This window comes from Macaca mulatta, chromosome 11, assembly GCF_049350105.2.
Source record: "Macaca mulatta isolate MMU2019108-1 chromosome 11, T2T-MMU8v2.0, whole genome shotgun sequence".
Classification (NCBI taxonomy): domain Eukaryota; kingdom Metazoa; phylum Chordata; class Mammalia; order Primates; family Cercopithecidae; genus Macaca; species Macaca mulatta.
Genome location: NC_133416.1, coordinates 20,919,557 through 20,945,798, shown reverse-complemented (window position 1 = coordinate 20,945,798; position 26,242 = coordinate 20,919,557). Strand labels below are relative to the sequence as shown.

General features: G+C 37.8%; 1 protein-coding gene across 9 annotated transcripts in view; it reads right to left on the bottom strand.

The window, feature by feature from the left end:
- PIK3C2G (phosphatidylinositol-4-phosphate 3-kinase catalytic subunit type 2 gamma) overlaps positions 1 to 26,242 on the bottom strand; it is a 423,460-nt gene that overhangs the window by 166,721 nt on the left and 230,497 nt on the right. For all 9 annotated transcript variants that reach the window (XM_028829285.2, XM_028829284.2, XM_028829283.2 and 6 more), the window contains one exon: positions 1,561 to 1,741. In XM_028829285.2, the coding sequence (XP_028685118.2) occupies positions 1,561 to 1,741 (181 nt within the window). The remainder of the gene's footprint in view (positions 1 to 1,560; positions 1,742 to 26,242) is intronic.

Sequence of the window (26,242 nt, the reverse complement as noted above, 5' to 3'; positions counted from 1 at the left end):
AATTATTATTTCTTAAATTGTGAGAAATTATAAATGCCTCTCCCACCTCTTCCTTTTCCTCTTCCTGTTTTCCTATGTAAAGAGATGTTATCACAAAAGCAGCCAGTCAAGGCAAGATAAGCATATTTACCTGAGTGAATAATGTCAGTATCACTCTGGTACTTGAAGCAAATGATCAAAAAAAGTGCCAGCATTATTTAACTATAATGTACATGTGAAGGATTTTAAAAACATGTGAAGGATTTTAAAACGTAAGAGATAAAGACCAAACCTTCACACAAACTTCTGTAAATTTTAAATCAATTTATTTAACTTGCCATCAACTTTTTGTCTACCATTAGAAAATAATTAAAGAACTTATAGTAACATTTAAAAAATCATAGAACTTTTTTTTTTTTTGCATTGCTTATCCTGTTATATGCCTTAAGGCTCCACTGTGTACTGGAGTTTATATACCGCCCATTTAAGAATAAATTCCAAACTTTTGCTTTTTTATTTTCCATTTTCTCCCAGGAAGGTGAAGTAGCATAGTTTCTGGCACTTCTACTAAACGAAGAGACTTCCAGCAAGAAAAATCCTGGGCTGAGAAAGAATTCTGGGACACTTTGCCTACTACTATTTTTATATCATTTTGTTGAAAATTCTTGTTGATTTTAGATTATAAGTGGAGAGAAACTGAGTTCCTTTGAGGACAAAACTCATGTTTTGGTCATCTTTCTATCCTTAACCCCTAAAGTAGGTAGTTAATTATTATTGAATAATATTCTCAATACAATGAATGAATGTCCGCTCTCTCCCTGCATCTAGAATGTTGAACTTGAGAGAAACTACTTAATGGTGTATATCAGTATAGGGAACTAGTGATGCAGATAATTAAAAAGAGCAAATATTCTTCCAAGAAAAATAATAGCCAGGTCCATTATTATAAACATTGAGAAGGAGGCACATATTTTGACTAGTATCCATAGATCTTAGTATAAAAAGTATTACTGTTCTTAAGGCCATTGATTTATTTCATTTAATTCATCTTATTTGTTGCATAAAAAATGTTCTTTGCTGAGCAACAACAACAAAAGTGCCCTAAAACATCTCCTCATGTATTTCTCCATGAGTCTGAATTGTGCCACCATATTGACGCAATGACTTTATCAGGCTTGTTTAGTCAAACTGCCTATAAAGTTGGTCTTTTCTTTTCAGGTTCTGTTTGTGTGTCCCATGGCTATTTAGGTCAAAAAACCATGTCCTGATGATTGACATTATCATTAACTTAAGAACAGTAGGAAAAAAAACTTGACTAAAGTAATTGATTTAAGTATCTTACATCTAAGTGTAGTCAAGGAATTTGCTTTGTAAACAATGAAATTAAAACTTAATTTAAACCAAAGTTAAAAAAATTACTACCTCAAGATTAGTATCTCAAAAAAACTTGACTAAAGTAATTGATTTAAGTGTCTTATATCTAGTGTAGTCAACGAATTTGCTTTGTAAACAATGAAATTAAAACTTAATGTAAACCAAAGTTAAAAGAATTACTACCTGAAGATTAATATTTCAACAAACCTGTCTTTGATGGTCATTGGCAGACTTGACTTTTTCCCCAATATCTCCCAGAATTTTGATAAGTTTCTGCTCCTTGGAAAACTCATCACTCAAGGCTTTACCTGCACAGAATTGGAGAGCAGCTAGTAGCTTCTGATACCAGCTTTTAAAATAAGCTTCATTTTCTGCATCCTTTAGCAGCCTGAAGGAAAGAGAGAGAAAAAAATTCTTGTATCTAAAGCTGATTTTTTTAACCACCTCCAGCTGGAACAATAAGTGCATTTCAAACTAATCTGTATTTGGTGGCTTTGGGCAGTTTAACAGCCTAGAATGGAGAAAATGTTGTTTATTCATTGACAGTCATCAAGTTCCATCTGATAGTTAATGAGATTCCAAGAGTGAAGAATCAATAAGAGATCTGCTTTTCTTCATTTCAATTCACAACACATCTTTTCTCCTTTCAGTCCTCTTAATTCTAGTGTGTACTAGATCAGTTTAAAAATACTTAAAAAAAAAAAAACCGAGTACTTTTTTAAAGTATTTTTAAACTGATCTAGTACATAAATATAACTCTATGACTATCCAACTGCTACATACATGATAAAAAGAATCGTCATTTTGCACAGACAAAATCAATAATTTTTTACCAAAATAATTAAAGAAATAATATATTTTAGGGTTGGAGTTATAGGGATTGTCAGAATTGTTTAGTTAATTTGTACATATAATACTCTTATTCTTTATTCTATTGAAATGAACTTGTTCTCTTATGGGCAATGTATTTGCTTCTTGCTGGTTCAAGGAGGAAAAACTCAGTTTGATTCCTTGCTCAAAATAAAAATGAGCAGGGGATAGTTACATCCTAAAACCGAGCAGGGAAGAGTGACCACATCCTAAAAAACATAAAAGCTGAGAAAACTCAGTGTATTCAGTTGTGATTATTTTCCTTGGAGAATATACCTTATTCAAACCCTGCATCCCTGCCAAGATTACATGTTCTCCTGGTGAGATGTGGTTCAAGATCCATGGCTTTTTACTTGACGTGTAAAGAGTTTGTTTTTGTACACTGCAGAATTGAAATCATAGAGTGCTGGAGATGAACACGAGAGGTCAATTATTCTATTCCTGTATTTTCGGGCACAGAAACTTTAAACGACAAGGGAAATTAACATGCCCCTTAATTTTAAACAACTATGGAAAAGGTTGAACTACGAAGTTTTGGTTGGAAGGTTACTCAGTTCTGTGTCAGTGACTTTCACTATAAGGAAGCAGTAAATCCTAAATATTGTAGTTTTTATCTATTGCCTCTGTCTATAAGATTGTAGAAAATAGCTGGCCACTCTTTTTTAAGGATTACAGAAATCCTTTTCAAAAGATGCCGTAACCTGGGAGAGGCAATATTGCTTATGCCAAAAATGTTTAAAAATAAAAAGTTTAAGGTCAAGGGACTAAGAAGTATCAAGTAAGACTTGCTATTAAAAGACTGGGCTTTTAAGATGCAGGCAATGTGATTTTGCACGAACTGTGAGGTAAATCTTAAAATGCCAGAGACCTGTTTACCCTAATGTCTGCAATATCCAGCTGTGATTCAATTTGGTATTATTTTGTACACATACCTTAATGCTTCATAAAGTGTAAGTTATGACAACATTAAAATGAGGATGAATGCATAAAATCTAGATGATTAAAGAAGATTTTGACAGTATTAAGTGTGGTAGGCAGTAAGGAAGAGGGAAAGAAACATAATCCAGGTGACTGAGCAAATTTTTTATAGGATGTCACGGAGGTATTTAAGTGAAGTGAATTATAGTGGACTCAGAAATACAGAGATAGTCACCAACCTCAGCTAGCATAGAATGGAGATTTTCTTGAAAATTAGAACTTTTCTACATTTCTTCATGCATGTAGTTGCTTCTGGTCACATGATGAGGGACTTGCTAGAGCCGCAGGAAAAGTACAAATAGTTCATATTCCATCAGTCTACCAGCAGGACAGAACAGAGTAATCACACCATCCCACCCCTCTTTGCCTCATAAACTCCTTCAATCCAGGCCTTAATTTTAGTTTTCAACAGCAGGATATTGCACATCTCAGGGACTGTCCTAGAATTTTACTCACTTGTGTATTTTCTGTGGGTCAAGAGAGGAAACAACATCCAGTAACAGAAAAGAATTCAGCTACATGATAGAGATGAGTGATTTCAGATCACTCCAGGGCTTCCCCTTCCCATTTCATCTTGTATATTTTGCTACTTTGTTTGGGCTGAGGTATGTGGATCAGGAGACGGATTTTTAGTGAGCACAGGTGGCTTCCAGAATATGACTTTTTCAAGTGTATTTAGGACTCTGGGACAAATAAAGACTACAATTCAATACCTAAAATATAATTGTTAATTTTAAGATTTTAATAGTGTGGCTAAGAAATGAAAAGCATGCCTATTTAGCATTAGCAACTTTATTTTACCTCTTAGTGGCTAAGAGATTTATTTAGTATTTTCCTCAACTGAGGAACTTGATATGTTATACAATCCTTGCAAAGATAATTTTTTCTGACTAGCCCATTTTTAGAATATTGATTTGCTCTTTCAGAAATAGCAGCACTAACTGTTGACTTTTGCATATAAAGAGCATTATATAGGGCAAGTCTGCAGATATGCACTTTCCAATCAGTATTCTGCAATATATGTTTATCAATAAACTACTTCGTAACAACTCAAATATAAAACTATTCACAAAGGAAACGAGTTCAGAAAATGATTAAAACAATACCCTAGATGTTGTATATATTTTTAGAACCTTAAATTTATGACAGGAGCCCATAAGGCATGAAGCTGACTTGGTTTATACCCCTACCATAATTTATGAGGTTAATCATTCTGATAATTTCCAAAGCAGTCTCTTTGGAATGTTATATACTCATGATGTTCCCACTGTTCCCACACCGTGTGGTAGATTTCATTATTGTTCCCAGCTCCATGTTTTCTCCTCTGTAGAAGATTATACATCTAGACTCTTTGTCATGTGGCTTCCAGTACCTTCCTGTAGGTAGAATTTACTTCTTCATCCCTTGTCAGGTTGGTCATGTGATTCGCTTTGGTCAGCAGAATGTGACTGGATGCAAACTATACTCATGACCACGGAGATGCTTTACATGGGTTATTGTGATTTGGTCTGGCCTCTGGTTTGGTTTAATTTGGCTTCTGCTTTCTTCCGGGAGAACAGCATGTCCCCGTAAGGGGCTGTTCCTTTAGTCCTGGAATGAGAAGACAATGTGGAGCCAAGCTGAGCATTGATGCACAGAGTCAGGTGGAGCCAAGCAGGACGACAGCAAGTCTGCAGCCTGAGTCCTACATGAATGAGAAATAAACTCTGTTGCCATAAGCCACTGAAACTGTGGGGCTGTTTGTTGCTATGGTAAAAACTAATGAATATGCCAACTTTCTTTGTCTTTCTTTTCTTTTTCCACTTGTTTGTTTGAGTTGCCTTTAGAATGGAAAGCACATTTTTTAAACATTCTCGGGGGGTATCCCTGAGGATATTTTGGGGCAAATCTAATTACTGAAAATAAATAAAAGTCATCTGGAGCCAAGTCTGGTGAATTAGATGAATAGTCAATTTGAGTACAATATTTCAGATCAAAAAACTGTAAAAGTAATTAACATGTCTTTTTTCATGGATCATAAAAAGTCCCAAAAGGTATTCCAAAAATGATTTGATCCAGCTTATTTGGACATGTATATTCTGTGACATTGCTAAAATTTTATTGTTATTTTATTACTACTAACATACTTCTTGACTCATTTAAAAGTGTGAATAGGCCTATGTACCATCTGTTGCTTTGTCTAGCCACATGTCTGAGTATCTGATAGGAGATGCTCTCTGAGTGAAAATGTTGTAGTAATAAGTGGCAAACAAACTTTTTTAGGGCTTACATAACACAGGGCGAAACAAAGGGTCTGATGGCTGAGGGCAGTGAAGGAGACGGTACATGTGGCTGTTCTTGGGACCTAAAAACTTCAGCTCTACCCTATTGGTAATATCTGAGGACTGAAATGCCTGAAAACGGGCCAATGGCTTTGGATGAGGAAGCATCTGTATTAGCATATTGAGTGTTACTTTCCCTTGTTGCCCTGGAGTTGGCTACCAAGACCTAAGAGTGAAGAGATAATAGTTACCCTATATTTCAAAAGGGTGGCAAAAATTGACAACAAGAAGACAAAAACAAGTAAATGAAAAACCAATTGGGGGTCAGATAACTCTTCAAGGCTTGTCAGGAAATAGATAAAATGGCTATGGTACAACAAGCATTATCTCCTCCATATATTTACAGGTGGGGGTGTTTGAGAGTCATGAGTCATTAGCCCAGTGAGGAATAGAGTGAGTCCACAATGTCCACTTAACCTTTCCAAGTCCAGTGGGGAAGGAAGCTCAAATTGAGCCATTTATAGTGATTTGAGTGTATGCAGTAAGAGACTGTTACCCCAGTTTAGACTTCTGCTCTGAAAGAGAGTTTGTTGATTTTCTCTAGGCTTCTGTGAACATGAAGAAAAAGCAAGACCAGGATGGAGCAAAGGCGTGGCAAAGGAGCAACCTGCATTCCTGCACCCCTGCAGTTTGACAAAACAGGGGTTTGTGGGGTGGATGTTACTCAAGGTTTAAATAAACTTATAAAAGGTAGTTATATGTGATCCACTCTTTGTATAGGTAGAGGTTGAGCCAGAGCCAGATCTCCTGGTGGGGAGGTTCTCCAAGGCTTCCCAAAGAACTCACCCATGGTAACCCCAAGGTAAACAGCTTTGACCACGAAGCTACAGGGGCCTTGGTGGAGGATCTGAGCTCACAGAGAGGGGACTGCAATCGCTTGCCCTATCAAGTGTGAGTGTCACTTTTCTCTTTCTCTTTTCCTCTCACTCATAGCTAAGAAAAGGTACAGCCAAAAGAGAAGGAGAAGAAGAGTGAAATAATAGATCATATCTTCTATTCCCAAGCTAGATCTTGGCTAGTACTGGAGTCTAGGGGTGCGAGGGTGGGAGGTGGATGGGGTGGGTGAGGTATCTGTCAAGTTAGAGGAGAAAATGAAGTTCTAAATTGGACAAGATGGGTTGAAGATTTTTTGTTGTCTAAAAATATATACAAGGAAACGATAGAATCTAGCCTGGTTTTAATTAGGGAATGTGAAAGAGAAAAGGTAGTATTTTTAAAATCGTTAAAAGTTTTGAGACGTACTATACTCAATCGGTTTAATAAAAACTAGCTGAGACAGTTAAAAACCTAAGAGTCAGAAAGAAGTGCAGCTTCAGGAAATGTCCTGATTGCATTTCAGGCGAGAAAACCCTAAGATGCAGAATAAGGGGGATCTTATTCTGGGGCAGTAGGATTTTGGGGAACCTTGACCCAAAACTCTTGAGAGTTAGGCTGAGATCATTCTCTTTGCCTCTCTTTATTCCCTCGCCACCACTTACTGCTCCAGATCAGGGCTTATTTTGTTTGGTTTCATTTGTGGATGAGCATGGCTAAGCAATGAATTGTATTTAAAAAAAACCTTGTGTCTTTAGCAATAGGTTATTAACACTGCATATATATGAGTATATAGGTATATATTTATATCATAATTAGTTGTTTGTCATGATATTTAGTAAAACCCTTAACAGTTATGGTCAGTCACATATTTAATGATAAGCTTAAAATTAGTCACAGATGGTATCTGTTTGTGCAAACACCTACAATGACGAGTACTGTTACACAGCAGTGTTGCACTCAGGGTCAACTGGTAGCTATGGAGGGAAAAAACTATGTTGAGCAGATAAGTTTCCCTGAAGTTTCCTGCACCTGTAATAAGAAATCAGAGCTCCTTGCATTCATCTCACAGAAAAACATGGTCAACCCAGGAGCCTGATGCAGGATACATGAGCCCCCAAATTGGGGTTTAATCTGGCAGGGATCTTGGCTTCACACAGGGAAGAAGTCAGGCCAGGTGCAGTGGCTCATGCCTGTAAACCCAGCACTTTGGGAGGCCGAGGTGGGCTGATCATGAGCTCAAGAGATCAAGATCATCCTGGCCAACATGGTGAAACCCTGTCTCTATTAAAAACACACAAAAAATTGGCTGGACATGGTGGCGGGCACCTGTAGTCCAAGCTACTCAGGAGGCTGAGGCAGGAGAATTGCTTGAGCCTGGGAGACAAAGCTTGCAGTGAGCCGAGATTGTGCCACTGCACTCCAGTCTGGTGATAGAGTGAGATTCCGTCTCAAAAAAAAAAAAAAATTCAAGGGTGACCCAGAGGTGTTAGCAACTTTTATCGAAGCAGCAATGTAGAGCAACAGCAGAGGTATTGCTCCTCGCAGAGCAGGGCTACTCGTACGCAGTGAGCCCAGAGTAGCAGCTCAGAGGCAGCTTTGCAGTCGTATTTATATCCACCTTTAATTATACGCAAATTAAGGGGTGAATTATGCAGAAATTTTTAGAAGTGGTATGGTCACTTTCAGGTCATTGGGTTGTTGCCATGGAGAGGAGCAGTAACATTTGGGTGTTGTCATGGCAATGGCAAATTGACATGGCACACACAATTACAGAAAGCTGCTTCTGCCCCATTCTTGTTTTAGCTAGTCCTTAACTTGGTCCAGTGTCTGAGCCCCACCTCTGGAGTTAAGTCTTGTCTCCTACCTCAAGCCTACATGTAAATACATAAAACTCCTTCCAGCCTACTCATATGTTAACATGTAACATATGGTCACATGTTCCAGCCTACTCACATGTTAACATGTAACATGTTCACATGTTAAATTTATCAAATAATGGGGTTTAAGAGAAGGGACTGTCCTCTTTGCATTACAAAATACACTTACTGCTTTAGTGTAAAGTTATTTTATTTATCATTTTTCTAAATTAAGCACTTTGCCGTGAATAGCTTAATAGTAACCCCCCTCTCCCTCCACCACTACACTCCATATGTGCTTGTTAATTATATAAACAAAAGAAACAGGTGGAATTTTAGCCCTGGGCACACTTTGGAAGACACAGCTATCTATGAGGCCCTTCTGTATCCCACTTCCCTTTTTGCTCATTCTGGTTTTCTCCTTTCCTGATCCCCAAGAAAGCCTTAGCTCCAGCCACTTTTCCTTTGTCAAAATCTTCACCTTGTTCTGTTCTCTTCTGTGGCATCCTGAGCTTCCAAATAGTCCCTGTCCTTCCCACTCCAGCTGAACACATTCCCTGAGTGTAATTTTACTCATATTCTCAGTGGAAGAATATTACAAGAGCATGGAGCTGAACAATACTTTGAGGTGATTTCTCCCACCCTTACATTTATTAGGTGAGGACACTGAGTGATAGAGAAACTTGGCCAAAGACCTATGACAAGAGCCTAGCGTTCTGGACAACTCAGGGCTCCTTGCAAAGCACCATATTCTGTGTTCTAAAATCCATTGAAACATGATTTGAAAGACTGTTTTCTACTTTCACCAACTCTGGCAAGAACCTGCATGCTTTGGTTCTTCACCTTCCTCCTCTGTCAAATGTTGGCATTGGTGAGGTTTAGTAAGCTGCCTTCCAGTTCCAGGGCTCTGTAATTTTATTCTTTTATGAAGTTATCAAGCATTTACTCTGTGCCAGGTGTTTCCGAGCATTTTGCGTGGCTGTTTTAGTCACTCCTTACCTCAGCTCCAGGTCATCTGATTTCCTCCTTCTCACAGATGAGGATACTGTGATTCATGGAGGTGGAATAAATTGCCCAAAGTCATCCACCCAGTGGAATGGGGATTCAGATCCAAGCGTGTCTGACTCCTCAGCCCTTGCTCTTCAGCCTTGTGCTGTGCCACCTCCTGATGTTTTAACATGGATACCAGCTGAGGGGTTAGCCCAAGACTCATGCAATCGAGGAATTATCTTCTGCCACCTTCCTGCCCTGTTTTTCTTTCATCTTTTTCTCTTGCTTCCTGGTTCCTAACACTCGGAAGTCTCATGTTCTCCAGGTTGCCTTCTTTCTTTCCAAAGGCTTCATTCCAACTTTATATGTATGTATATATGTGTGTGTGTGTGTGTGTATGTGTGTGTGTATTTTATACATACATACATTGATATATTTATATATATATGTATATATGTATAATATATGTATGTGTGTGTGTATGTGTATGTGTGTGTGTATATATATATGTATTTTTTTGAGACAAGATCTCACTCTGTTACCCACACTGGAGTGCACTGGTGTGATCATGGCTAACTGCAGCCTTTACTTCATAGGCTCAACTGAACCTCCCACCTCAACCTCCTGAGTAACTGGGACCACAGGCATGCACCACCATGTCTGGCTAATTTTTAAATTTTTTGTAGAGGTAGGGTGTCCCTGTGTTGCCCAGGCTGGTGTGGAACTCTTGGGCTCAAACAATCTGGCCTTGGCCTCCCAAAGTGTTAGGATTTCAGGCATGAGCCACCATGCCCAGCCTTAAATATAACTTTGTGTGAAATACTGATAAGCAGGGACACTTTTCTCTCCCTTACACAGCCTACAAAAATAATAGAACTGTGGAATCTGTTCTGATGATGCAAATCATACACCTGACTCACTTCTCCTCCACCCCTTCTTCACTTGAGAAAGTGGGACTAACATCACAGTTTCAAAGGGTCTGGCTTCCTTGGTTTGTTTAGACAAATGGCAGTGGGTGGCATTGGGAGAGTAGATGGGAGAAGAAGCCACATTGAAAGTAACAACCTGATTGCATTTGGGAACCTAACAATCCTGATGAACTGTGCACATTCAACAGATGTGCTTGTACTACCCATTTTAATTGGGCCTGGGGTTCAAAATAACTCAAAATGTAGCAGAGAAGAAATGGGAAGTCTCCAACATCAGCACATGTGCCATAATAAAATACATTTTGCTTGACATATAATTAATGCTGGAATCCATGCTCATGGAATTTTAAGTTAGTTCAATAAGTGTCTACAGTTTTCCTTACTCTTTGAAAATGTGGTTCTGAACTCAGTGCCCAACTCAGTCCTTTTTTAAATAAAATTCTATTTTTTCTTCTAAATACCTGTATAGTTACTTTAAAGGCAATGTAAGCATCTTTTTCATAAAGTTTCCTTAACAAAATTTCTTTTAACAGCAAGGCAATTCCTTTGCTATATGAATGTTTCATAAGAATAGCAAACTAATAATAAAATTCTCCTTTACCCCTGAGCCTTTTGTTCTTGCACAGCCCTCTGGTGAAAGCTGGATAATCATCATATTGTGCAGTGAACAATTCATGTGTTTGAACACAGCTGGAGACGCAGGTATATAGGTGCAAGCCGAAGCTGGCTTTGAAATACCTAGTTTTCCTGGAACCTCAGCTTCAAATCACAGCTGGGGCAGGTGCTTCTCCCTTCATTCTTCAGAGTTACAAACAGTGAGGCTCATTCTGTAAAGGTATTAAAGGTTCCCTGGGACATTATCCATAAGATCTGGAGTTGTGTTTGATGTCCTGAGAAAATGTCTGCAAATTCTCGTTCATTGTCATGAGAGAACTTGTCCTCTGAAGTTGGCTGGCACCATTTAATCCCATTCATTTTGGAAACTCAGTAAGAAATTAGTGTTGTTCTTTGAGGCCTCCACAACCTACTTGGCTAATTTTCTGTTGACTTATGTTGTGTAATATACCTATCCTTGTGCTAATTTTCTGTTGACTTGTGTTATGCTGTTGTTGCTATTGTTGTTCAGGTTGTACCTTATAGGCAGGGATACTTGTCCTGTTCACTCTATCACTTCATTTCAAATGCTGTCTCTGTAACTGCACAAGCAATTTAACATTTCCAACCCCAGCCTTTCCATTTGTGAAATGATGATAATCATGTCTGTCCTGTCATTTAATCAATGCTTTTGTTTTGGACTGAATTATGTCCTCTCCCAAAACTCATATGCCAAAGCCCTAACTCCCAAGGTGACTGAATGTAGAGACAGGGCCTTTAAGAAGGTAATTAAGGTTAAATGAGGTCATAAGATTGGGGACATAATCCCATAGGGCTGGTGTCCTCATGAGCACTGGGAGAGAGCAGGAGAGCACATGCGCACAGAGAAAGGCCATGTGAGGACGCGAGGAGAAGGTGTCTGTCTACAAGCCAGGAAAGAGAGGCCTCACCAAAAAGCAAGCTTGCTGGCACCTTGATCTTGAAATTCCAGCTTCCAGAACTGTGAGAAAATACATTTCTGTTGTTTCAGTCACCCAATCTGTGGTATTCTAGGAAACCCTAGCAGACTGATACAGTTTCCAACTTAGAACTCTTTTTTTTTTTTTTCAATCCAGGCTATGTTCATCTATTTATAAGATAGCACACTTAAATTTTCCTAAGGCATTTTAACCTTAACATGTCTGATTTCATCATCATTCTCCCCAATACCTGCTTCTTCACCTGAATTACTTATCTCCATGAATAGGATGGCTAGCCTTCCATCACCCTAACTAAAAATGAGGCCGTTATCCTTGGCACTTCTCTCACCTTCATCCCCAACATCAAGTTTTCTACCATGTCCTATTATGTTTACCTTGAAAATAGCTCTCAAATCTAGTTTCTTCTTTCTGTCCTTGCTGACAGAGTTTAACTGAGGCCTTCATTTCTGGTACTCAGTTTTCCCGTTACCTGTGAATTTTTTCCCACCCTCCCTTCCTTTTTTACTTAGTCTAATGAAATCTAATTCTAGGGATTAAAATAACCTAGCCTTCGGGATAAAATAGAAAATCCTTAGTATAACAAACAGAGCACTTCATGATTTGTCTCTCTCGGGTCTTTAAGTCTTGTCTCTTATTTCCAATCATGTTCTTCCACCCCAAACATAAAGTACTACCTTTGGTAACTTGAATCTTCTCAGCTTTCTCAAGCCAGAATGCTTTTGCCTTCCCCCATCTTCTGTGTCTGAAATGATGTGTCCATACAACATCTGTGTATCTTTTAATGTTCAACTTAGCACATTTTCTAAAAAAAGCTTCCTTAGATTTCAGGCTTGGGCAGGTACGCATTATCCACCCCTGTAAGGGTGAAGTACTTTCCTCTATTCATTGTTCTTATTAACAGTTATTTTGTGTTTTTTAAAAATTGTGTTTTAATTTTTTTAAAACATCTTTCTCCTACTAGACTTTAAATTCTTTCAGGACAGGACTGTAGTTTTACACCCTTGTGGCTCAATAGTTTCTCCTTGTGACAGAGTAGGCCGTTAATATTTCTTGAATAAATGAATTAAATACTACTAAATAAATAAACCCCATCTTCCTAAAATTTCTTTTATTTATTGATTAAAATTTTGGAATATGAGCCCCAACTAACCTAGTAATAGCTTGGGAATTATAGAATCCTAAGAAATTACATTTTCACATGCTATTTCCTTTAATCTCTGAAGAGTTTGCATATTATACATACATGCATATACTTAAAATCTATTAATGTAGACATTAATTACAAACTGATTTAAATTAATTTATATTTGAGAATTTTGAAAGACTCTAAGAGAATACTAGAGTTTCTCTATCATATCGTGATTTGAGGATTCAGATCAAGGGGAAAAATTTGGTTGAATTATTACTTTTTAAAAATAATTGCATAACTAAGTTAACTTAGTTGTTGAACCCCCATCATTGGTAAAGTTGCATTAGCTAAGAATCATCCCACAAAGTCCTTTTCTATCTGATAAGCCATGTTATTTTTCATCTCGGGGGAATAAATTATAAATGTAAGAAAAAAATGGGGTGTGTGTGTGTGTGTATATGTCTGTGTGTGTGTGTGTGTGTGTGTGTATTGGGGTGGGGGGGTGAGATTGAGAGAGAGATTCTATTTAGTTAAGTAATTCAAGCATTTATCTCTAAAGAATTTTCAAAATCCTGTTGTAAGAAGTTTAGATTGGCTGCTACTAACATTGTTGGTGCAAAAAACAGTCAGACTCTAAAACCCAGTCTTACTTAAGATATAAGCAATTATAGCAATAATCCAAAAAGGTGGCAATATCTACCAAAGTTAAAATAGCCTATAACAATCTATGGGTGGCTTTTATTCCTATTGTTATTTTCATTTTTGCTCCTCTTTAGAAAAAAAGTCTTTTCACATTGGACCATTAGGTTCTTGTGTTCTTATGAGATTCTCCCTTCATAATTATCCTTTAAGAAAAGTTTTAAGAGCTTTGCCTTAATGAGACTCTTCTTTGTCTCCGAAATCATCAGTAGAGGTTGGATGATCATGCTTAAAAGGCAGATAACTGAAATTGCTTTGGAATTAATTGGTTAGCAAGTTTCTTTGTTTCTGACCAGAAAAAAAGAACAAGTATTTACTGTTCACATTTCTTAGAAAATGGCATTAACTCAACCAGAATTTAAAAATCATTCATTTGAATTATGAATCAAATATTTACATGCTCTATCTTTAGAAGGATACTAATACTGTTCCTACAATAGTATTTTCCTCTATGTTAGTATTTTATGTTGGATAAATTCAATAATGCTTAACTCATCTTCTTATTTTTATGCTTTACTTTTTTTTCTTGTTTTCTTGATTTCAATTAGCAACAGAAGAAATTAACTGGCTTATTGTAGTGCTTTTCTAATTACTTTGTAATGATTTTTTATTTTCACATATTGGGAAAATAGAGTAATGAGATGGTACATTTTTGATGAATCTCGCTTGTTTTCTTTCCCAAGAATTCTGGAAAGGTATAAATAGGGAATTCAGCAAGAGAAAGTCTCCTGTTTTTACATGGTAAATTCTGCTTCAGGACGTCTCATTACCAGTTCTGTTTCTCTTACTTGGACTGGTAATGCCTGTGGCGATTAAAAAATTCTAGTATCAGTTTTAAGGCCTTGAAATATAGGCAAAGAATAGGCTAAGTAGTTGGCTATATCTGAGTTGGAAACATGGTTGGACCATTTGAAGGCTGTGTGACTTGTGGTCTCTGACTTAACTTCTCTGAGTCTCAACAGTACCTAATGATACTCAATTGACAAGGTTACTGTGATAATTAAATGATGTAATTTAGAACAGTACCTAATTAATGTGTGATATTAATATCTGCTCAGTGATAATAGTTGTTGTTCTTGGTATTCACAAAAATAGGCAGTTTGAATACTAGCTCAGATTGTTCCAGATTTCATAAATATTTTTGGTGCGTGACTCGTTTTACCAAAAATGTTTTGCCAAATATTTTTGAAATATATTTGGCAAATATGAAACCCAATGAAAAACTTCAACTTTCCTCAATCCAAATACCTGCTAAATTAAAAGTATTACTTATTTTATACTATTTAGCCCACATGCTCAGTTTGACAAAACAATTAAGAAAAATGGGAGAGCACCTTCTCAACTGTTTAAGACAAAACTGGTTTCAAGGATATTCAAGTCCTGTACCTTCAGTTAGTTTCATGTCATTGTCAAAAGCATCAGTGAAACAACTACTGTAATAAAAATTAGAATAAATGTATAATAATCATAACAACAATAGTAGTAATTGAAGTCAAGTCGCCATTGTAAGAACAGAAATAGGATGAATTCAGCAGGCATTCTACTGCAAGGTTACTCTTACTAAGATCAAAGATAGCTGAGCATTTTTCTTAGTTTCTCAACAAGTACTGAATAGCTGCTCTAGATACAGTATTTCTACTTGATCCTCATCACTGGGTGGTTGTTTCAATATTTGATCTGAATTGGGCAAGCAGGCAAAGAAGTAGCAGACCTGACCACCAGCCGGAAATCAACAATGGGTACTTCGGTACCGTGTAAAAGGTCCACAGACTGGTCCAGATACACAGGGCATTTTTGTCTTTTGATAAGACACATGTGCTATCACTTCTAGGTTAAAGTTTATACAGTATCAGAGAGGATAATTATTTCTTTCAGTGTTTTTCCAAGCATGTGAAATTAAACAACAACAATAACAAAAACACACCTATGAACATCATCTGTAAATCAGAGCTGGACTCTGGACAGATTTATGGAAATAATCTAGTTTAGAAGTTTCTTTAAAACATCATAAAAGCAGTACACATTTTTAAAGCAAACTCTCACTTAGAACCATCTTCCTTCCTCAACATGTACCCCCAGGAAAAAAACAGATAAAAAATGATTTGCCCTACTGAGAGGGCAGTAGGCAGCCTAGACCACTGCTTGTTTTGGTTTCCCCTTTCACACTCTGAGAGAGCTCTAATGAACCTTGTGATTTGGAGAAACACATTTTTTAAAAACATTGAAATAGGCTGCGTGCGATGGCTCATGCCTGTAATCTTAGTACTTTTGGAGGGTGAGGCGGGTGGGTCACCAGAGGTCGGGAGTTTGTGACCAGCTTGGCCTGTATGGTACTCGGAAAGCTGAGGTGGGAGAATCGCTTGAACCTAGGAGATGGAGGTTGCGGTGAGCTGAGATCACGCCACTATACTCCAGCCTGGGTGACAGAGTGAGACTCTGTCTCTAAATAATAATAATAATAATAATAAATTGGAAATAGATAAACTTTTCTATTTTTAGAGGGGCAACAATTGAAGCCAAGAGAGAAAAAATTATTTGCTATAGTTCAGGCAAGTATTTTATGTATTTATTCAATGAATGTGTATAATACTAAATGCCTACACAAACCCTGATGGTACAGGGAAGTGACTAAGACTCTGCTAATCATGAGGGTGATCATGACGACCAGAGCTCATGTGGTCACAGAGCTTACATTATAGTTGGGAGTAGTGAGTGGGAGACAGCAAACATACAAAAATGAATAGGCAGACAAGTTAAAAATGTGATATTACATGATTGGGACAGGACCTTTAGGGAGCTGATAAGTACAGCCAGTTAAAGAATGTCTTTGGAAACAAATCCAGAGTCCAGAAAATACGAATAAAATATTTATAGATGTTTTCTTTCTAAGATGTGATGATTTTAACATAAAGTTAAGCAAAAGTGAAAGAATTATAAATGTATCATTATAATCACTTCTTAAATTAATTGAATTTCTGTTTAATGTTTCTTCTTTTCCTAATTTTATATATTTGAACACATTTTTGAATCAAGAAAAGCAGAAAGTCCTTTCAAATTTGAAGATTCAAAGAAATTGAATTTAGTTTCTATTTTGGATAAGTTAGGTGACCGAGAAAGTTCAGTGTAGTAGTTTAAAATAAGAGAACCAAATTTCTTACAGCCTACTAAGAGTAGTCCACTCTGATTTTTTATTTTTGTTTTTATTTTTATTTTTTTGCATTCTCTTCTTCTTCTTTTTTAAATTATTAGTATACTTTTAAGTTCTAGGGTACATGTGCATAATGTGCAGGTTTGTTACATATGTATACTTGTGCCATGTTGGTGTGCTGCACCCATCAACTCGTCATTTACATCAGGTATAACTCCCAATGCAATCCCTCCCCCCTCCCCCTTCCCCGTTATAGGCCCCGGTGTGTGATGTTCCCCTTCCCGAGTCCAAGTGATCTCATTGTTAAGTTCCCACCTATGAGTGAGTACATGCGGTGTTTGGTTTTCTGTTCTTGTGATAGTTTGCTGAGAATGATGGTTTCCAGCTGCATCCATGTTCCTACAAACGACACAAACTCATTCTTTTTTATGGTTGCATAGTATCCCATGGTGTATATGTGCCACATTTTCTTAATCCAGTCTGTCACTGATGGACATTTGGGTTGATTCCAAGTCTTTGCTATTGTGAATAGTGCCGCAATGAACATACGAGTGCATGTGTCTTTATAGCAGCATGATTTATAATCCTTTGGGTATATCCCCAGTAATGGGATGGCTGGGTCATATGGTACTTCTAATTCTAGATCTTTGAGGAATCGCCATACTGTTTTCCATAATGGTTGAACTAGTTTACAATCCCACCAACAGTGTAAAAGTGTTCTTGTTTCTCCACATCCTCTCCAGCACCTGTTGTTTCCTGACTTTTTAATGATGCCATTCTAACTGGTGTGAAATGGTATCTCATTGTGGTTTTGATTTGCATTTCTCTGATGGCCAGTGATGATGAGCATTTTTTCATGTGTCTGTTGGCTGTACGCATGTCTTCTTTTGAGAAATGTCTGTTCATATCCCTTGCTCACTTTTTGATGGGGTTGTTTGTTTTTTTCTTGTAAATTTGTTTGAGTTCTTTGTAGGTTCTGGATATTAGCCCTTTGTCAGATGAATAAATTGCAAAAATTGTCTCCCATTCTGTAGGTTGCTTGTTCACTCTGATGGTAGTTTCTTTTGCTGTGCAGAAGCTCTTTAGTTTAATTAGATCCCATTTGTCCATTTTGGCTTTTGTTGCCGTTGCTTTTGGTGTTTTAGACATGAAGTCCTTGCCCATGCCTATGTCCTGAATGGTATTAGCTAGGTTTTCTTCAAGGGTTTTTATGGTATTAGGTCTAACATTTAAGTCTCTAATCCATCTTGAATTAATTTTCGTATAAGGAGTAAGGAAAGGATCAAGTTTCAGCTTTCTACTTATGGCTAGCCAATATTTCCAGCACCATTTATTAAATAGGGAATCTCTTCCCCATTTCTTGTTTTTCTCAGGTTTGTCAAAGATCAGATGGCTGTAAATGTGTGGTATTATTTCTGAGGGCTCTGTTCTGTTCCATTGGTCTATATCTCTGTTTTGGTACCAGTACCATGCTGTTTTGGTTACTGTAGCCTTGTAGTATAGTTTGAAGTCAGGTAGCGTGATGCCTCCAGCTTTATTCTTTTGACTTAGGATTGTCTTGGCAATGCGGGCTCTTTTTTGGTTCCATATGAACTTTAAAGTAGTTTTTTCCAATTCTGTGAAGAAACTCATTGGTAGTTTGATGGGGATGGCAGTGAATCTATAAATTACCTTGGGCAGTATGGCCATTTTCACGATATTGATTCTTCCTATCCATGAGCATGGTATGTTCTTCCATTTGTTTGTGTCTTCTTTTATTTCACTGAGCAATGGTTTGTAGTTCTCCTTGAAGAGGTCCTTTACATCCCTTGTAAGTTGGATTCCTAGGTATTTTATTCTCTTTGAAGCAATTGTGAATGGAAGTTCATTCCTGATTTGGCTCTCTGTTTGTCTGTTATTGGTGTATAAGAATGCTTGTGATTGTTGCACATTAATTTTGTATCCTGAGACTTTGCTGAAGTTGCTTATCAGCTTAAGGAGATTTTGGGCTGAGACAATGGGGTTTTCTATATATACAATCATGTCATCTGCAAACAGGGACAATTTGACTTCTTCTTTTCCTAACTGAATACTCTTGATTTCTTTCTCTTGCCTGATTGCCCTAGCCAGAACTTCCAACACTATGTTGAATAGGAGTGGTGAGAGAGTGCATCCCTGTCTTGTGCCAGTTTTCAAAGGGAATGCTTTCAGTTTTTGGCCATTCAGTATGATATTGGCTGTGGGTTTGTCATAAGTAGCTCTTATTATTTTGAGATATGTTCCATCAATACCGAATTTATTGAGATTTTTTAGCATGAAGGGCTATTGAATTTTGTCAAAGGCCTTTCTGCATCTATTGAGATAATCATGTGGTTTTTGTCTTTGGTTCTGTTTACATGATGGATTACGTTTATTGATTTGCATATGTTGAACCAGCCTTGCATCCCAGGGATGAAGCCCACTTGATCATGGTGTATGAAATTTTTGATGTGCTGCTGGATTCAGTTTGCCAGTATTTTATTGAGGATTTGTGCATCAATGTTCATCAGGGATATTGGTCTAAAATTCTCTTTTTTGTGTGTGTCTCTGCCAGGCTTTGGTATCAGGATGATGCTGGCCTTATAAAAATGAGTTAGGGAGGATTCCTTCTTTTTCTATCAATTGGAATAGTTTCAGAAGGAATGGTACCAGCTCCTCCTTGTACCTCTGGTAGAATTCAGCTGTGAATCCATCTGGTCCTGGACTTTTTTTGGTTGGTAGGCTATTAATTATTGCCTCAATTTCAGAGCCTGCTATTGGTCTATTCAGGGATTCAACTTCTTCCTGGTTTAGTCTGGGGAGAGTGTAAGTGTCCAGGAAATCATCCATTTCTTCTAGATTTTCTAGTTTATTTGCGTAGAGGTGTTTATAGTATTCTCTGCTGATAGTTTGTATTTCTGTGGGGTCGGTGGTGATATCCCCTTTATCATTTTTTATTGCATCTATTTGATTCTTCTCTCTTTTCTTCTTTATTAGTCTTGCTAGTGGTCTATCAATTTTGTTGATCTTTTCAAAAAACCAGCTCCTGGATTCACTGATGTTTTGGAGGGTTTTTTGTGTCTCTGTCTCCTTCAGTTCTGCTCTGATCTTAGTTATTCCTTGCCTTCTGCTAGCTTTTGAATGTATTTGCTCTTGTTTCTCTAGTTCTTTTAATTGTGATGTTAGAGTGTCAATTTTAGATCTTTCCAGCTTTCTCTTGTGGGCATTTAGTGCTGTAAATTTCCCTCTACACACTGCTTTAAATGTGTCCCAGATATTCTGGTATGTTGTATCTTTGTTCTCATTGGTTTCAAAGAACATCTTTATTTCTGCCTTCATTTTGTTATGTACCCAGTAGTCATTCAGGAGCAGGTTGTTCAGTTTCCATGTAGTTGAGCAGTTTTGATTGAGTTTCTTAGTCCTGAGTTCTAGTTTGATTACACTGTGGTCTGAGACAGTGTGTTGTAATTTCTGTTCTTGTAAATTTGCTGAGGAGTGCTTTACTTCCAATTATGTGGTCAATTTTGGAATAAGTGCGATGTGGTGCTGAGAAGAATGTATATTCTGTTGATTTGGGGTGGAGGGTTCTGTAGATGTCTATTAGGTCCGCTTGGTGCAGGGATGACTTCAATTCCTGTATATCCTTGTTAACTTTCTGTCTCGTTGATCTGTCTAATGTTGACAGTGGGGTGTTGAAGTCTCCCACTATTATTGTATGGGGGTCTAAGTCTCTTTGTAAGTCTCTAAGGACTTGCTTTATGAATCTGGGTGTTCCTGTATTGGGTGCATATATATTTAGGATAGCTCTTCCTGTTGAATTGATCCTTTTACCATTATGTAATGACCTTCTTTGTCTCTTTTGATCTTTGATGGTTTAAAGTCTGTTTTATCAGAGACTAGGATTGCAACCCCTGCTTTTTTTTGTTTTCCATTTGCTTCGTAGATCTTCCTCCATCCCTTTATTTTGAGCCTATGTGTTTCTCTGTATGTGAGATGGGTCTCCTGAATACAGCAAACTGATGGGTCTTGACTCTTTATCCAGTTTGCCAGTCTGTGTCTTTTAATTGGAGCATTTAGTCCATTTACATTTAAGGTTAATATTGTTATGTGTGAACTTGATCCTGTCATTATGATATTAACTGGTTATTTTGCTCGTTAGTTGATGCAGTTTCTTCCTAGCTTCGATGGTCTTTACATTTTGGCATGTTTTTGCAATGGCTGGTACCGGTTGTTCCTTTCCATGTTGAGTGCTTCCTTCAGGGTCTCTTGTAAGGTAGGCCTGGTGGTGACAAAATCTCTAAGCATTTGCTTATCTGTAAAGGATTTTATTTCTCCTTCACTTATGAAACTTAGTTTGGCTGGATATGAAATTCTGGGTTGAAAATTCTTTTCTTTAAGAATGTTGAATATTGGCCCCCACTCTCTTCAGGCTTGTAGAGTTTCTGCTGAGAGATCTGCTGTTAGTCTAATGGGCTTCCCTTTGTGGGTAACCCGACCTTTCTCTCTGGCTGCCCTTAACAGTTTTTCCTTCATTTCAACTTTGGTGAATCTGACAATTATGTGTCTTGGAGTTGCTCTTCTCGAGGAGTATCTTTGTGGTGTTCTCTGTATTTCCTGAATTTGAATGTTGGCCTGCCTTACTAGGTTGGGGAAGTTCTCCTGGATGATATCCTGAAGAGTGTTTTCCAACTTGGTTCCATTTTCCCCCTCACTTTCAGGCACCCCAATCAGATGTAGATTTGGTCTTTTCACATAATCCCATACTTCTTGAAGGCTTTGTTCATTTCTTTTTCCTCTTTTTTCTTTAGACTTCTCTTCTCGCTTCATTTCGTTCATTTGATCCTCAATTGCTGGTACTCTTTCTTCCAGTTGTTCGAGTCAGTTAGTGAAGCTTGTGCATTTGTCACGTATTTCTTGTGTCATGGTTTTTATCTCTGTCAGTTCATTTATGACCTTCTCTGCATTGATTATTCTGGTTATCTATTCTTCCATTCTTTTTTCAAGATTTTTAGTTTCTTTGCGCTGGGTAGTTAATTCCTCCTTTAGCTCCGAGAAGTTTGATGGACTGAAGCCTTCTTCTCTCAATTTGTCAAAGTCATTCTCCGTCCAGCTTTGATCCGTTGCTGGGAGATGCGCTCTTATTGTTTGAATTTCCAGCTTTTCTGGCCTGCTTTTTCCCCATCTTTGTGGTTTTATCTGCCTCTGGTCTTTGATGATGGTGACGTACTGATGGGGTTTTGGTGTGGGTGTCCTTCCTGTTTGTTAGTTTTCCTTCTAACAGTCAGGACCCTCAGCTGTAGGTCTGTTGGTGATTGCTTGAGGTCCACGCCAGACCCTGTTTGCCTGGGTATCAGCAGCAGAGGCTGCAGAAGACAGAATATTGCTGAACAGCGAGTGTACCCCTCTGATTCTTACTTTGGAAGCTTCATCTCAGGGGTGTACCCCACGTGTCAGATGTGGGGTGTCATTCTGCCCCTAGTGGGGGATGTCTCCCAGTTAGGCTACTCAGGTGTCAGGGACCCACTTGAGCAGGCAGTCTGTCCATTCTCAGATCTCAGCCTCTGTATTGGGAGATCCACTGCTCTCTTCAAAGCTGTCAGATGGGGTCATTTGCATCTGCAGAGGTTTCTGCTGCTTTTTGTTTGTTTGTTTAGCTGTGCCCTGTCCCCAGAGGAGGAGTCTACAGAGACGGGCAGGCCTCCTTGAGCTCCTGTGGGCTCCACCCAGTTCAAGCTTCCCAGCGGCTTTGTTTACCTACTTAAGCCTCAGCAATGGCGGGTGCCCCTCCCCCAGTCTCACTGCTGCCCTGCAGTTAGATCGCAGACTGCTGTGCTAGCAATGAGGGAGGCTCTGCGGGCGTGGGACCCTCCTGGCCGGGTGTGGGATATAATCTCCTGGTGTGCAGTTTGCTAAGACCCTTGGTAAAGCACAGTATTGGGGTGGGAGTTACCCAATTTTCCAGGTGTTGTCTGTCTCAGTTGCCCTGGCTAGGAAAAGGGATTCCCTTCCCCCTTGTGCTTCCCAGGTGTGGCGATGCCTCGCCCTGCTTCAGCTCTCGCTGGTCAGGCTGCAGCAGCTGACCAGCACCAATTGTCCGGCACTCCCTAGTGAGACGAACCCGGTACCTCAGTTGAAAATGCAGAAATCACCCGTCTTCTGTGTCGCTCACGCTGGGAGCTGGAGACTGGAGCTGTTCCTATTTGGCCATCTTGCTCTGCCCCCCTGTCCATTCTGATTTTTGTAATGCAGTATCTAATTTGATATAAAGGGAGTCTATTATGAATCTATAGAGCTTTCATTATTAATTAATATCCAAAGATTAATAAATATTGATTATTGACTATGGGTAACATGTTACTAGGCATTATGAGAAAGTCATTGAAGCCTAAGAATTTCTAGACCCAGAGGCACTCACACAACTTAATTGGAAGAAATAAAATATACTTAAATACACAAGATCTTACAAGGATCAAATAATAGTATAACTTTTTTTTGATACAGAAAGTTAATTAGGAAGAAATTACCATTGTTCAGAATAATTGTAGAAAGGTCACAGGGGAATGTGCTCTGTGAATTGAATCCTAAAAAAATAAGATATGGATGGGTAGGTGTTGGAAAAGAAATAAATAGCAAGGAAGTTTCCAGCGATAAGACTGTCATAAGCAAAGGCTTTGTGATGGGAACAAGCAAGAATTACTCAGGCAACAGTTACCTGATAAATTGGACAAGAGCAGAAAGTTAATGGTGAGGATTAGTGAAAGGTTAAAAAGATAGATTTGTAATAGATTTGGAAGGTCTCAAATACCTAAGCCAAAAGTTAGATTTGTTCTATAGTTAGCACCAGGGACAGCAATATATACATTCAAGATTTTTGAGTAGGGAGGAGATGTTGAATTCATGTAGGTTGAGATTCCTCTAATCCTGAGTGCCTATTTTGTACATGAGAAGACTAAGGTCCATAGCAGTAATTGTCTTATCTGAGGTAAGGCAACTGGTCCTTCTGGAGCATTGCTTTGCTTCCCCTGGCATCTTCATGGCATACCAGAAAGTCGGTCAAAATGAGGACACGTATTTTCATTTGTTTCTTTTCAGATAATTGCATTGCTGAGGGTGACTATGGTACATTGAAGGGTAGAAAAATAGTTTAGAGTAAGTCTGATTCAATGCTTAGGGCATCATAAAGGTTTAAATTAATGTTTTTTTACTTTTTAAAATCTATCTTTGGACATATAAAATTAATCTCATGCCCTTTAATTCTTTTGGAAAGTTTGAAATAAAGTAAATTATTTTGATGATAAATAAAACATTATAATATTTAATTTTGATTTTTGAAACTCTACATTCTCCTGTTGATGTGAGCTATGTCCGTCTTTCCTCCCTTCTATTGATATATTGAGAAGGACTGACATGAACATGGGTGGTGGCTGGAAGGAAGGAACAGTTGCAAGGGATTCTTTGAGGAATGAACCGTGTGGCTTACAGAACATGAGGACCAGTTATGAAGCTGAGAGACTAGGTGGTAAGCATACATCCTAGGCTCTAGTTTCTAAAGAGTATTCCTTCAGAGAAAGTCAACAGGTCAAATAGGTTTGAGAAAAGCTACAAAAACTGAATTGTTCTAAAGCACAGGAGTTTTCAGCATCTTCACATTTTAAAGTGCACCACGACTTTGTATGGTTGGAACAAAGCATTTGCAGGTTTACTTGACCACTAACCCCTAACTGCACAGGGCTGTGGTTTCATGGAAGACATGTTTGGGATATGCATCTCTAAGTTATTAGCAAGTCTCTAACTGAAAGCTCTCTGACCAAGTAGTAGAGACCCTGGACTCTGCATCTTCCTACCTTGAACTTGTGTCCTGACTTGAACACTTTTTCTGCTAACGGGAAGCCTTGAAAAATATTCCAGTTGGCCTTGACTAACTCAACTCAAATGCTGGTCTAGATCTAGATCAGTTATAAACTTAACTGCTTCTTTGCCAGCCACATACCTTCACTCATGATAATATTATCATAAATAATATCTCCCAAATTATTTACTATATTATGCCTTAAATTGGCAGTCTACACTGCACTATGCCTTAAATTGGCAATCTACATCCCACTATGCCTTAAATTGGCAGTCTACCACCCACTGTGGTCAGAAGCTGAACGATGTGTGGAGTAAAAGAGGAGATATAGTAGCTAAATGTGATAAAGAAATAAAGTATATTGAACTTTAACTCTCGGGTAAACTTTAGATATGACGCTAAAGCCTGTGACAAAGCTGGTAATGCCACATGTCAGAAAGTCATAAAACCCAAATTGGAAAAAAAAAAAAAAAAAAAAACCAGTAGCAGGTGGCTACATTTTCTTTTACCACACTTGACAAGTTTTAAACAATTTGTGAAGATAGCTAAGTAATAAGAGGTGCTGATATCTGGTATTATAGTAACCAGTGGGTGTAATAAACTTTTTTTTTTTTTCTTTTAAAGAGAGACTTCATAGGTGAGTTAAGCATACGTTCATCTTTTGTGGAGAAAAATAAAATGAAATATCAAAAGATAATATAAGAAACCAAATGTGGAAGGGAAGAGATGTGGAGGGGAGAGAGAAAGACTAATTTGAGGAGTGGAAGAAACTTGGGGAAATTAGTTATTAGAAAATATTCAAAGGGGCTGAGATAAGCATCCATAGGACAAAAGTCAGAGTAATATATTTAATAGTTTAAATAAACTTCGACCACAATTTGAAAAGTGATTACAAGTATAGGATAATCTGAGCTATTCAGCATGTCTTTGAAAAGGTGATAGTTTTAAATAAGCAATTTTACTGCCATTAATTGCCAAGTTTATAAAAGTATTTCCAAGAAAACATTTTCCCCCCAGCAAGAGTTCACTCCTTTCTTTCCCGTAAGAAATAATCATTTCCATTTGATGCAGAGTTGAAAGCTTTGTTGCCCTGAAATCAAAGAAGCTATAAACTGCTTTGTAGGTAAGAGCCTCCTTTTCAGAAATGGGTCTCTCAGGCAACTCCAAATTAGAAGCGATAGTTTAGAGATTGAGGGTGACAAAGGAGCTGCCAGTCACACTGATGTAGGAAGCAAATTTAACTCTGATTTGGAAATAAAGATTGAAAATACTATATAAAGGCTTTGTCTAATTAGCTGATTGAAGCAATCTGGGTATATGATCAAGGAATGTATGTAACACTTTCTAGAGACCCTTTTGCTGCAAAGATGAATTCTGATGTTATAATTTCAGAAGAATAAAATCATGTTGGTCTTTGTCTTCTCCCTAAGATATATTTTAGTCATTGGCTTGTTTTGTGCATTACTCACCATTAACCAAAAATATTAAGCTGCTCAGTTTCACATCAATGGATTGACTCATTTTCTGGTCATTAAGCACTTGCTTCTTCCTGTAGTCTCTTCTTCACAGCAATAAGGATCGGATTAAAATATTTTTTTAAAAAAGTAATTCACAGAAGCACTTACAGTCATTATTTTTTATGAAATTCATTCCTTGAGCAACCAATTTTGAATCATAAATGGCTGGAAATTATTTTTTAATCACAGAATATTACTGCTCAAAAATCATGGGAT